Below are 12,577 nucleotides of genomic sequence, written 5' to 3' on the forward strand. Positions count from 1 at the left end.
CAGCAGTCCTGACTTTTATCAAAGTCAGGTGCTTCATACAAATGTATACAGAGGTCTTAGGGGTGTTACATCATCTTCTGGCCAGGGGGACCTGCTGACAATTTACGACCCTCTCCTTGTGACAGCAGTCAGTCAACCAGGACACTTATTTCTCCAGGGCTGATTATTCTCAAAACAGACACCACCCAAATAAAGTTACGTTCCTATAGGGTGAGGGTGTAGTGGGTTTTAGTTAAGGAAAGAATTTACTTAGCCTAAGGTCTAACGTGATTAATATCAAAGGTTAATACTTATTTCTTCTATATATTCATTAATGTGTGTAAGGGCAGGGGATGTGGAAACTTAGCAACAAACATTGGCTCAACAAATGAAAAACCCTTCACCAATACAATTTCTAATCAGCCCATTATACTTATACTAATAGTTTTCTAACTTTTCTAAGGAACCTGTTTTTAGAAGGTTTAAAGCATCTCGTGCGTCTCATGGTTGGGAGGCTGTGAGCAATCACATGTGGCCGGACAAGCCTGTCAGGCAGGCTAGAGAACCTTCAGAGGAGTTTGTAGGTTAAAACACTCTTATCACGCCCAGGAATTATTATTAACTGGAGCTCTAGGTTAACTCCCTCTCCGAAAGAGGTGGTGGGGGACAGCCCCCCGTAAAGTCAGAGATGTAGGTGAGAGCACAAAGTAGTAAAGTAGGCAGGCTCTGGTAATGGGGGTAGATGCTCGAGGAGTTCCAGGGGGACTCCTGAGGCTCGATCCCGCCTTTGCGTATGTCGAGCCTCCTTCCTCCTCCACCTTTGTCACGGGCAGAGTACCTCACTCTGGCCCCCAACATCCCCCCCTTTTTTATTTCTTAAAACAACCAGATGCAGCTCAGTCGCGAGCTTCCGAATGCTCTGCCAGAGAATCCTGACAATACAAGGAAGAATGATTATGAGAAGTAGGATTAGAGACTAGGGATATTAGACAGAATATTTTTTCCAGAAATAAAGTTAGAGAAGGTGTTAAAAAAATCATTAGCTGCTCCAGTGGCCGTAAAATCCAGTTGAGAGTGTTCCAAGGTCTGTATTTGATTATGAAGTTTCCCTAAGTCCAGGCCAATATCAGAACTGTTCCAAACACCTGAGATATGATTTTTAATCTTTTCCCATTCATAATCTGTCTCGTTTACCTTCAAAGATGTCACGCATATCCACCTGTAATCAGCGTGGCATGTCAAAGCCATCTTCACCTTTAAAGCCTGTAACTCAGTCCCAGTATGCATAATTGCTTCTTCTAAGGCGTCTACTCTCATCTCCAATTTTCTATCTATAGCTTCCTGAGTTGCTAGAGTTAAAGAAACAATTTGAGACATGGTATCAACATATTGGGCAGTATGCACTTGTTGAGTCAATGATATTGCTGCCGCAGTAACAGAAGTCATTGTTGCTATCAAAGCTGATATTCCTAAAATAAGTAAGCCCACAAATCGTCCTTGTGGCATTAAATCTTGTAGTTGTTGTAACACAGTGAGACCATAATTAACATATCAACAAGTGGTTACATCATAAGATAAGGTGGACGTTGTAGCACTACAAAGGAGCAAACATTACATTGAGGGTTTAAACAAGATGAAAGCATACATTGTTCACAAGTCACTACGTTAGGTCCACCTGAATAATTCATGCCTACAATAAGTTTGTTGGAGTCATTAGTAAAAAGGAAAACATAAGGCGAGGGTGGATAAGCTAAAACAGAATAAGTAGAATTATTTTCTGGTTGGAGTTCACGCTGCAGCTGCCCTGTCAGTCTCGCCGGGATCTCGATGTTTATCTTGTCTCCCCTGCCGGCGGGCTCCTCTTTTGTGATCGAAGCAATGGGGGAACTGGATGTCTGGGGGTCTGCAACATGGCGAATCAACCTGTCCCGGATCTAAATTGGAGAATTTGCATCCTGTGGAAAAATACAAGCACATCCTCGACCGCTAGTTAATAATGGGTCAGGACCCTTCCATTGTCCTGAGAGGAGGTCCTTCCATTTGACTAACGGTTTTGCATTTAATTGCTCCAGGCACCAATGACGAAGCATTGCAGTAGTTCCAGCCAGATCAGTATTTAGAATATTTATTACGAAAAGAGCGTGTTGCAAAATTTGATGGGGAGAACTATACTTAAACTCCCCTTCTGTTATTTGATATTTCTTGGTTTATGCTTAAATAAATTATGCTCTAATGATTTGATGTGTACTTGATTCCCTGTTATTTGTTTATACCATCTTACAACATAAGTTAATAGTAAGTTGTTATTTATCAGATATAATTAAAGTGCAGAGAAATTAAATGCTTCTCTGAATACAAACACAGTGTTCTCAGAAGAGTACACAGTTCACCTTAATAGGAGTTTAAAGATAAGAGGTACATTGATAATAGCATAACTCTATTTGAAAGTCAACCATTTCAATTATTGGCATATACTGATTGTTTTAAAAGGAGGTGGGGGGGCCATATGTGATTTCAAATCTGTATTTCTGTAATCTGCATTTATTTGCCCAGATAGTGCTTTCTAAACAGATAATCTGTTCCTTAGAGCAGTAAGCACTCTGTAAGTAGCATGACTTAATGAAGAGTTGACCTATTGTCCCTTCTTTGCGTTAGCTAGGTACATCTCCCTTAATAAATGTCAGCTTTGATTTCTTCCTTCAAGTGAGAATTTTTACAGTGTATTTTTCTGTTTAGAGACACTTAAAAATCTGCCTAAAGCTAAGAACATTCTATACCACCCCCTGCACAGACCTCCTAAAGCCCCTGCATTCATCTTTTGCATCTCATATTACAAATTCAGTAAATGGAGTCTTCAGGAATCACCTTGTTTTCTCTCTTTTACTTAAACCTACATTCAATTCAATACCAGGACATGTTTTACACCAAAAAATAACCCAAATCTGCCCACTTCTCATATTTCTAGTACCTCTATTCTAGGCCAGATCTGATCATCTCTCACCTACACGCCTCTGTATGTATGCTGCGCTAAGTCAGTTCAGTCGTGTCCGACTCTTTGCGACCCTGTGGACTGTAGCCCACAGGTTCCTCCGTCCGTGGGATTCTCCAGGCAAGAATACTGGAGTGGGTTGCCATGGCTTCCTCGGGATATTCCTGACCCAGGGATCAGACCCAAGTCTCTATGTCTCTTGCATTGGCTCAGGTTTGTTTTTTGTTGTTGTTGTTGTTCTTTTTTACCACTAACGCCACCTGGGAAGCCCTTACATGACTCTAGTAGCCTCTCTTTTTCAATTTTTATTTTTAATGGAGTATAGTTGATTTACATAATAGCCTCTGAGCTGGTCTCTCTGAAAACCACTTTGCTTACAGCAGCCAGTTTCTAAAAATGTATGTGTTTCTGTTGTTTTTCCACTGGACTTGGAATAAAATCCAAATTGTTTGCAGTTCTGTTGTCCTTAGCTAGGCTGCTTGCATTGTACCCTGAGTGTGTCTTGTTCGGGAGTTAGAGATCTGGGCAGGGAAACTTGAGTTACCTCAAAATACTTTACTTGGTATGAGCATTTTTACGTTATAGTTGTAATAGAATTCCTACACCTTAGAATCATAGTTTATTAACTGGAGAAAAAAATCATAGGTAATTAATTGATTTCCAGGTGCTTATTTTGGCAGTTAAATAAAAAGCTGTTTAATTCTTCTTCTTCTTTTTTTTTTCTGTTTTTGATTTATTACAGATCGAGCCGGGAGCATCAGTACCCTTGATTCTTTAGACTTTGCAAGATATTCAGATGATGGTAACAGGGAAACAGATGAGAGAGTGGCAGGTAAGAGTCTAAAGACAGATTTGGATGTTTTTGACATTCCAGAAATAATGAAATGACTTGAAAAATTCTCTTTCTTCTATAGTTCAGTATGTGAATAGAATTAGATAGTTATCATACAAAGTTATGTTACTAATTTATTGGTTTCAGGGAGCGTTCCTGAATGTTCAGCAGCCCCATCCGCTCTTTCCAGTGATGCTCTGAGTTCTTGGTTATGTGTGCCTGCGACTGCTGAGTTCTGCTCACATCTAACAGTTTACAGCCATATAGTTATAAAACTGGTGGAAAGCAGGTGTAAGTCAGCCATGCTTTAGTGCAAAGTTATTTGGACCTTGCTCTCCTCTTTCCTTTTATCCTCCAGACCAGGGCTAAGTAATATTTACATGATATGCTGCTGCTACTGCTAAGTCGCTTCAGTCGTGTCTGACTCTGTGCGACCCCATAGACGGCAGCCCACCAGGCTCCCCCGTCCCTGGGATTCTCCAGGCAAGAACACTGGAGTGGGTTGCCATTTCCTTCTCCAATGCATGAAAGTGAAAAGTGAAAGTGAAGTCGCTCAGTCGTGCCCGACTCTTAGCAACCCCATGGACTGCAGCCTACCAGGCTCCTCCATCAATGGGATTTTCTAGGCAAGAGTACTGGAGTGGGGTGCCATTGCCTTCTCCATTTACATGGTATATACCAATGCAACTCTGCTGATGGTTAAAAATTGGTTTACATACTTTCATGCTGATTGGTGATCAAAACTTTGTCTTCATTCCTTGGATTCTCCATGGCCACCACTGCATCCCTCTAGAAACTTCATTTGACTTTCCTGTGATCCTGAAAATAAAGGTTGTTAATACTTGGTCCACTCAGGGCTTCCTGGACTTTGCCCATTCCAAAAAGAAGAGCAGCATCCTTTTTAGTTGCTTGGTTCCTCATTCCAGTCTCCTTCCCCTCTCCACTCTCCCACCAGTTTTGCCTTTTTGGCATTGCCATTGGATCTGTAGGGACTTCAGAAGACCAATTTGTACCCTCTGTATTCTGCCCTCATCAGATGAGGCCAGTTGGATTCTTCTGGGGGGTCCACCCTGAATTTACCAGTATAGAAGCTCTGGCTCCTCAGATGTCAAGGGACTGGCACCTTTCTGGTGCTTCAGGCTGTGACTGTTAGTTATTGAAGTAGTTCCTGAATGTCTTTATAGGAATTGTGGTTTTCATGGGACGTTGACTCTGAGATAGACGGGAAGCCACCCTCAGTTAGGCATTTTCCCCCGCTGGGGTGGTGGGCACACCTGGTGTAGGAAAGATGCCACATGAGACAAGTGGAGCCTGTGAGGGCCCTTTGGGGTCAGGGAACATCCACACTGTGGCTCCCTCTCTTCATCAACCCTGTTGAATTTTTTTTCCCTTTACTGGAACAAGGTTGTTAAAACCTGCCATATATTTGCCTGTTCTAGTCATCATGAATAAAGATGAGTGCTATGGAGCACTAATTTTTATAGAGCACTTGCTCTTTTCTGAACACTTTGTAAAAGTATCTTAACGCATTAAGTTATAGAATTATCCTCATCTTCCACTCCCCAAGAAACTGAGGCACTCAGAGAGTCTTAAGACTTTAGTGGCAGAGCGAAGACTCAAATGTAGATAGCCCAGCAGCAGAGCCCACGACTGATCATACCATATGCCACCTCGTAGAGTGAAGGATTAAGTTTGACCTATGTAAAATGACATTCCAATATGTGCTTTTCATTTCTTGCTTGAGAAAAGAGCTATTGAATGTTTAAAAATCTCAAAGAGTATTACATGAGTTAAGGGGGAAAATGATGTAATCATTTTTAGTTCAGCAGAGGCTCAGAGAGGATGCGGCAGTGAGAACAATAGCAGTGTCAGCTGAAGGAGGAAGTCACTGGAAGACTCAGTGCAGCTGCCGCCTCAATTGTCATGATTTAGTCCTAAGCATTGTTAGTTGACAGATGACACGGTAATTATCTCTTCTCAATTACTGGTCTTTCAATTAGCTTCTAAGTTACTGCCAATGGTTAGTAAAGAGCTGTGTCGAAAGTGCAAATCACATCAGTAATATCTGAAAATTAGCAAATCAAATGGGAATTATTTCAATAATTTTAGGACTTATCCTCCTAATTACATCATTTGTTAAGTGGCATTATGTTATATTTAATTATATAGTAAATGTTGGATGTTATATGTTATTTATTAAGTGTTAAATACATGATATTTTAGTTTATTTGAAACTAATGACTCATTTGAAAAGACCCTGATGCTGGGGAAGATTGAGGGCAGGAGGAGAAGGGGACGACAGAGGATGAGATGGTTGGATGGCCTCATCGACTCAATGGACATGGGTTTGCGTGGACTCCAGGAGTTGGTGATGGAAAGGGAGGCCCGGCGTGCTTCGGTTCATGGGGTCGCAAAGAGTCAGACACGAATGAACGACTGAACTGAACTGAACCAAATATGTTTAGTTTTGTATATTGTATTATTGTTCAGATGGTTATGTATTTGAAAAAAACTTCAACCCAGACATAGACCATGTAATTATTTTCATTCCTCTAATTTTTATTTGAAAACCTAAAGTCAAATTTAAGAGGTTCATCGTTATTCTTGTTATTAGGTATGCTAGTATTTTTAATTAGGGGAAACATGGATGTAAAAGCAAGATGTTATAACTAAGCAAAATACTATAACCAAACATAACTAAGAAGGAAAATTTTAAATAGTTGGTAGTTTTGACCTTGTATTTTTAATCTAAAGATTATACTCTTTCTCTAAGTTTGGGAACATAAAATAATTTTTGCTTACTATATAATGCTAATATATAAATACATGCAGTCTTGAGAAAGACAAATAGTATGTGATATCATTTATATGTGGAATCTAACAATAATACCAGTGAATCTATGTATAAAACACAAATAGACTTACAGACATAGGAAACAAAGCTGTGGTTCTGCAAAGCGGGGAGAGAGAGGGGGATGGGACAGGTTAGGAGTATAGCAGTAACAGATACGAACTACTAAACGTAAAATAGATCAGCAACGAGGGTTTACTTCATAGCACAAAAGTTTATATCTAATATCTTGTAATAACCTATAATGAGATATAGGCTACAAAAAATGGAATGACTATGCTATACACCTGAAACGAACACAATATTATGAGTCAGTGATCCTTCAGGATAAATGCATGAATGGATGCAGTCTTTCATCTTCACTGGGAAAAGGAAGAAAATACATGTTATTCCAAGAAAATAACCTTTAGACTCTTAGGGCTCTTGTACCATAGCCTGTTGTTGAATTAAGTGTGTGATATGTGGCTGAAAATTTAAATTAATCACAATTCCCATTTCCAAAGAGACTTTTGTCTCTTTACTAACCATTGATAGTGACTTAGAAGCTAATTGAAAGGCCAGTAACTGAGAAGAGAGAATTACCACGTCACCTGTCATTGGATCACGTGTAAACCTTACTGAGAAAGAACAACAATCTCTTTTTGATGTTCCTGTACCAGTCTCAGGCAGAAGGAGTTCATAGATAACACAGGCTTTGAGGCCATTGCCCCATGATGCAAATGCGAGTCTGCTCCAACCATTAGTAAACTGTTTATCTGACGTATATGTGTGTGTGTGTGTGAGAGAGATATATACATGTATGTATGTGATGATTTTCATCATCATTTTCCTAAATTTAAAAATCTGGTTATAAGTCTATGCAGGTGTTCCTTTAATGAGGAAAAGATCTCTAAATGAACAGATGTTTATAGAGCACCATTATTTTGACTTTTGTGCCAAAAGAACTAAGACTTAACAAATATTTTAAGATAGTAGTGATACACACTGGCATATATCCCAAGTTATAAGTGCCTCATCTAGTACCACTGATACAATACCAGTATTAGCCAGCCTTGACTGAGAAATAACTGTTTCAGCCAATCTAGAACGGCTGATAATGACGTAGTCATTAATTATTTTGGTAAGATTATAATATGCAGTATTACAGTATACCTATATCTTTGCAGTTGTTACTTTAGCTCCACTAAAATGACATTCAGCAGTATTGGGCTAGTAGAGGCTGGGGCGGTGCAGTGAGCAGGCTGGTAGCTGGTGCCTACAGTGTGTTTTAAAAGCATTCACTTCTTCAGACATTCTTATGAAGAATTATAATGTTTGAAAACTACTTGGAGGTCGTTTGGTATAATATATTGCTTTACAAAGTAATAAGTCTTGAGTTTTAATCCAACATCTTTGAATAAAGAAGTAACAAATACATATGTGTGTAAATATATCTGTTCAGACCTTTCATGGAAAACTTTTCACATAACTGCAATTATTTGATCATACTGTGCCTTTATAGAGATGTGCTATAGCTTCAAAGATATGCCTTTGTCTTTTAAAGTCTGTATTATATATTAAGAAACATGCAGCAGAGTGAGTTCATTTTGATAAGCACTAGCTTTAAAAGCAGTGGTAACTTCTAATGGCATTTGGCAATGTATGTGTAGATGTGCATAAAAATATAAATTCTTGCCGTCTGACATGGGTTTTTCTGGCTTTCTGTGCCTTGATCATTCATTGTTTTGCTCTTGGTCACCTAAACTTTCACCAGTTGAATTGTTTCCCCCCCCCCCCCAGTTTGTGTTTTAACCAATTTTTGGTGTTTTTTTTTTTTTCATATTCTATCATTCTGGTACAGGGCATTTCTGATCTGCAATTGTTCTGTAATATGTCTTAGTAAATTGTAAGTGATACTGAAAGTATGATATGTGTACTTACTTTGCTTATGGTATAGTGAAGTGTTTTTAAATCAAAACCTAGAGTTTTGAAATAGAAGAAAAGTAAATCTATTCTGTACTTACCTTACACATCGAATCTGTGCAGTCTGACTTTAAATACAAACTCTAAGAGCTTCCAGAAGTGTAATTTTTAGGGAAAATGTTTCTACTTTGTTGCACAGAAAGGTTTGCAGATCAGCATTGCTGACGACCAAAAAAAAAGTCATATACACATCATCTGATTTTTACTGTGCTTTCATGTTGCTGCGGTGAAATTCTGTGCATCAAAATAATTGGCCTTCATGTACTAGATGTGATTCAGTTACATCTTAAGTTTTTAAGGAAAATGTGCAAACTGAGTGAATTCTATTTTTTCCATATATTTTTATAGCTTTGTTGTCTCTGATAGCATTTCATTTGCCATCTTCTTTTTTCTGTTTATTAGTCAATCAGGAAAAAGTTGCATCTCTAAAGTTTTAAATTTACTCATCTTTATGCAGAACTATTTAGATAATAATTTTTTTTAATATCCAGTTGTGACAAAGATCACTTAATTTTCTCAGAGCTTTACTTCACAGAAATGACTTTTCCCTCCAATACTTTTTTCTTCAAAGCAGTATTTATATATTTTAAAGAAAATTCCCAGTAAAGACATAGTTAAATCTTGTTCATGATGAAACATTTCAAAAAGCTCATTAAAATGTTTCCTCAATATTCATGTTTATTGTATTAGAGTCTGCAGTAACAGGAGGAATCTTTAAGTTTCATTAGTACCTCTTAATGTGAACAAATATCTATTTGAAGAGTTGTCAGAAACTTTGAAATTCTACTTAATTTTATTCAGTGTCCTTAGATAACTACACTCTTATTAGAATTGCACACAATCATTTGCTTTAGAATGATTTTAATTGTAACTTAAAAAACAAACGTATGTCTGTTCTTTGGCTTTAAATGAAACCTAAAATAAATCCCTCGGAACTTTTTTTAGATATGTATTTTACATATCTGTGCTTATTTACAGAAGATATATACTTGTTTGTAGAAAAATTGATAGACATCCCACATTTGTAAGATACTTAAAACATACTTCTTCAACATCTTAATGAAAGAATATACTCACTGTTTCTGTATGTTGATTTAAAACATTATTCTAGATAAATACTTTTTTTTAATCCTAAGATTTTCTTTAACTGTATTTGCTGAACTTCATCTAAGTTTTGTCTTTTCCCCTAAATTATGTCACCTGGAAACATTCCATTCCATTTCCTACCTAGACTGAGTGAAGCACAACACCCAAGGTTTTTATTTGCCTAAATGAGAGTCTGCCATAGATTTTATTTTTAAATAGAGCTATTCCTTGTCAGACAGCTAGAACATGTGATCAGTAGTCCCCTGTATTCTAAAACTATGGAAAACATTCACCAGTTTGCTTGCAAATCAACTCTGCTGCATGCGTTCACAAGTTTCATAAAGATTGCATGCTTTCTGTTTTCAATACAAATTGTATTTTTTTTCCATACCCATCCTTGCTTTTTATTTTTTATTTTTGTTTCCCTTTTCTTGGTTGGATGCCTGTGTGTGTTTATTCCAAATCCCTGTCCAGTCCTGGAGTTTGAACTACGGAAAGCCAAGGAGACCATTCAGGCCCTCCGAGCCAACCTGACAAAGGCTGCAGGTGGTGTACATACAACTTTTTTGAGACTTTTTCTACTTTGACAATGTAGAAGTAGCTGAGATATTTTAAAATGTAAAAGAGTAAAATATTATTTGTATTTTCTTCCACCAGAACATGAAGTTCCTTTACAGGAACGAAAAAATTACAAATCAAGTCCTGAAATTCAGGTGGGTGAATGACAGATCTAAAAGTATCTTCCATGTGAAATGGAGCACAAGTATTGAAAGCAGAAGACTTACAGTACTGTTTCCATCTTCTGTCTGTCTCTAGGAGCCAATCAAACCTCTTGAAAAGAGAGCTCTAAACTTCTTAGTCAATGAATTTTTATTGAAGAATAACTACAAGCTGACATCAATAACGTTCTCAGATGAAAATGATGATCAGGTACAGTTTCTTTTTTTTACAATAATTTGTTTCCTTTCTAATTTATAATGTACTTATTTCTTTTATCTAGCTTTAATTTTTTTTAAAGTTATACATACAGTAAAATTCCATAACACCAAAATACTGAATAGAAAAGAAAGAACATTTCAAATTGATGAAGATTGGTTTCTATTTTAAGAAATGAGAAAAAGAAAACTAACTGAAGTCCAAAGAAATTAAAAGGAAGAAAATATTAAAAATGAGAACGTATCAGTGATACGGAGAAGGCAATGGCACCCCACTCCAGTACCTCTTGCTTGGAAAATCCCATGGACGGAGGAGCCTGTTAGGCTGCAATCCATGGGGTCGCTGAGTTGGACACGACTGAGCGACTTCACTTTCACTTTTTATTTTCATGCATTGGAGAAGGAAAGGGCAGCCCACTCCAGTGTTCTTGCCTGGAGAATCCCAGGGACGGGGGAGCCTGGTGGGCTGCCGTCTATGGGGTCGCACAGAGTTGGAAACGACTGAAGTGACTTAGCATAGCATCAGTGATATAGGCAACAGAGAACAACAGAGAAAAATTAATAATAACAAAAAACTGGGTTTTTGAGGTTAATGAAATTGGTAAACCTCTAGCCTGACTTATTAAGAAAAAGCGACATGAAGCAAATTATCAGAATCTGGAATGAGCAAAGTTATATCACTATAGATATCTACTAGACTTTTAAGGAAGAAGTAAAGTAAATGAGCAAGGTTATATCACTGTAGATACCTACCAGATATTTAAGGAAGAAGTAATACCACTTCTCCACAAACTCTTCTAGAAATTGAAGAGAAGGGAATTGTTCATAACTCATTCTATAAGACCAGCATAATTCTGATTTCAAAACCAGATACAGACCTGGCTAACAAAGAAAATTGCAGGCTCATTTTCCTCATAAGCATGGATATAGAAATTCTATATAACATTTTACTATATTAAATCCAACAGTGTGTAAAAGTGCTAATACACAATGACCAAATGGTTTATCTGAGGAACATAAGATTGATTAGTCCAAAAATCAGTCATTGTAATTCACCATTTTAAGAAACTTTTCAAAAGAGAAATGATATGATCAGCTCAAAACACTTGACACAATCAAACATGTCTTTCCTGTAAAAACTTTAAAGAAATTAGGAATTGTGAGGAATTTCCTCAGATTCATAAAAGACATTTATAGAAAAACTATCACTAACAACATACTTAATGATGAATGATAAGGAATAGATAAGGACTAAAACAGGAATATCTGCTCTCACTACTTCTATTGAACATCATACTGAGGAATCTAGCCAGTACAAGGCAAGAAAAAAAAATAAAAGGCATATATTTTGGAAAAGAAGAAAGAAAACTTTCACTGGTAACATGATTCTATGTATCGAAAATCCTATAGACTGCTTATAGTGTTAAACACTATAATAAGTGATGATAGACAAGCTGTAGGATTCAAGGTCAGTAAACAAAAATGAATTGTATTTCTGTATGCTAGCAACAAATAAACATTCAATTTTAAAGATAACATTTATAAAAGTATCAAAAAAATAGGAAATACTTAGGGATAAATATGATGAAGGATTATGCACTGAAAACTATTATACATGCTGAGAGAAAATAAAGAAGACATAAAGAAGAGACATATTGTGCTAATAGATAAGATTCAGTATTGTCAAAGTATCCATTTCTGTAAATTGATTTGTACTTTTAATACAATCCTAATGATCTCGCCAGCTTTTTTTGTAGAGGTTAGCTGATTCTAAAATTTCTGTGGAAATGGAAATAACATAGTATAGCCAAAACAACTTTAATAAAGAATACAAACTTAGGGGACTTCAACTAGCTGACTTTAAGATATTATAGTTCAGACAGTATCTTACTGACATAAACATAGACAGATCATTGGAACTTAGTGGAGAGTCAAGAGATTAG

General features: G+C 37.0%; 1 protein-coding gene across 5 annotated transcripts in view; it reads left to right on the plus strand.

The window, feature by feature from the left end:
• The window catches only part of RELCH (RAB11 binding and LisH domain, coiled-coil and HEAT repeat containing), a 114,346-nt gene that overhangs the window by 23,814 nt on the left and 77,955 nt on the right, over nucleotides 1–12,577 (plus strand). For all 5 annotated transcript variants that reach the window (XM_005224364.5, XM_005224366.5, XM_002697785.7 and 2 more), the window contains exons 2-5: nucleotides 3,711–3,800; nucleotides 10,174–10,245; nucleotides 10,357–10,412; nucleotides 10,516–10,629. In XM_005224364.5, coding sequence (XP_005224421.1) covers nucleotides 3,711–3,800; nucleotides 10,174–10,245; nucleotides 10,357–10,412; nucleotides 10,516–10,629 — 332 coding nt within the window. The remainder of the gene's footprint in view (nucleotides 1–3,710; nucleotides 3,801–10,173; nucleotides 10,246–10,356; nucleotides 10,413–10,515; nucleotides 10,630–12,577) is intronic.

The sequence above is a fragment of the Bos taurus genome, chromosome 24 (genome assembly GCF_002263795.3).
Source record: "Bos taurus isolate L1 Dominette 01449 registration number 42190680 breed Hereford chromosome 24, ARS-UCD2.0, whole genome shotgun sequence".
Lineage (NCBI taxonomy): Eukaryota > Metazoa > Chordata > Mammalia > Artiodactyla > Bovidae > Bos > Bos taurus.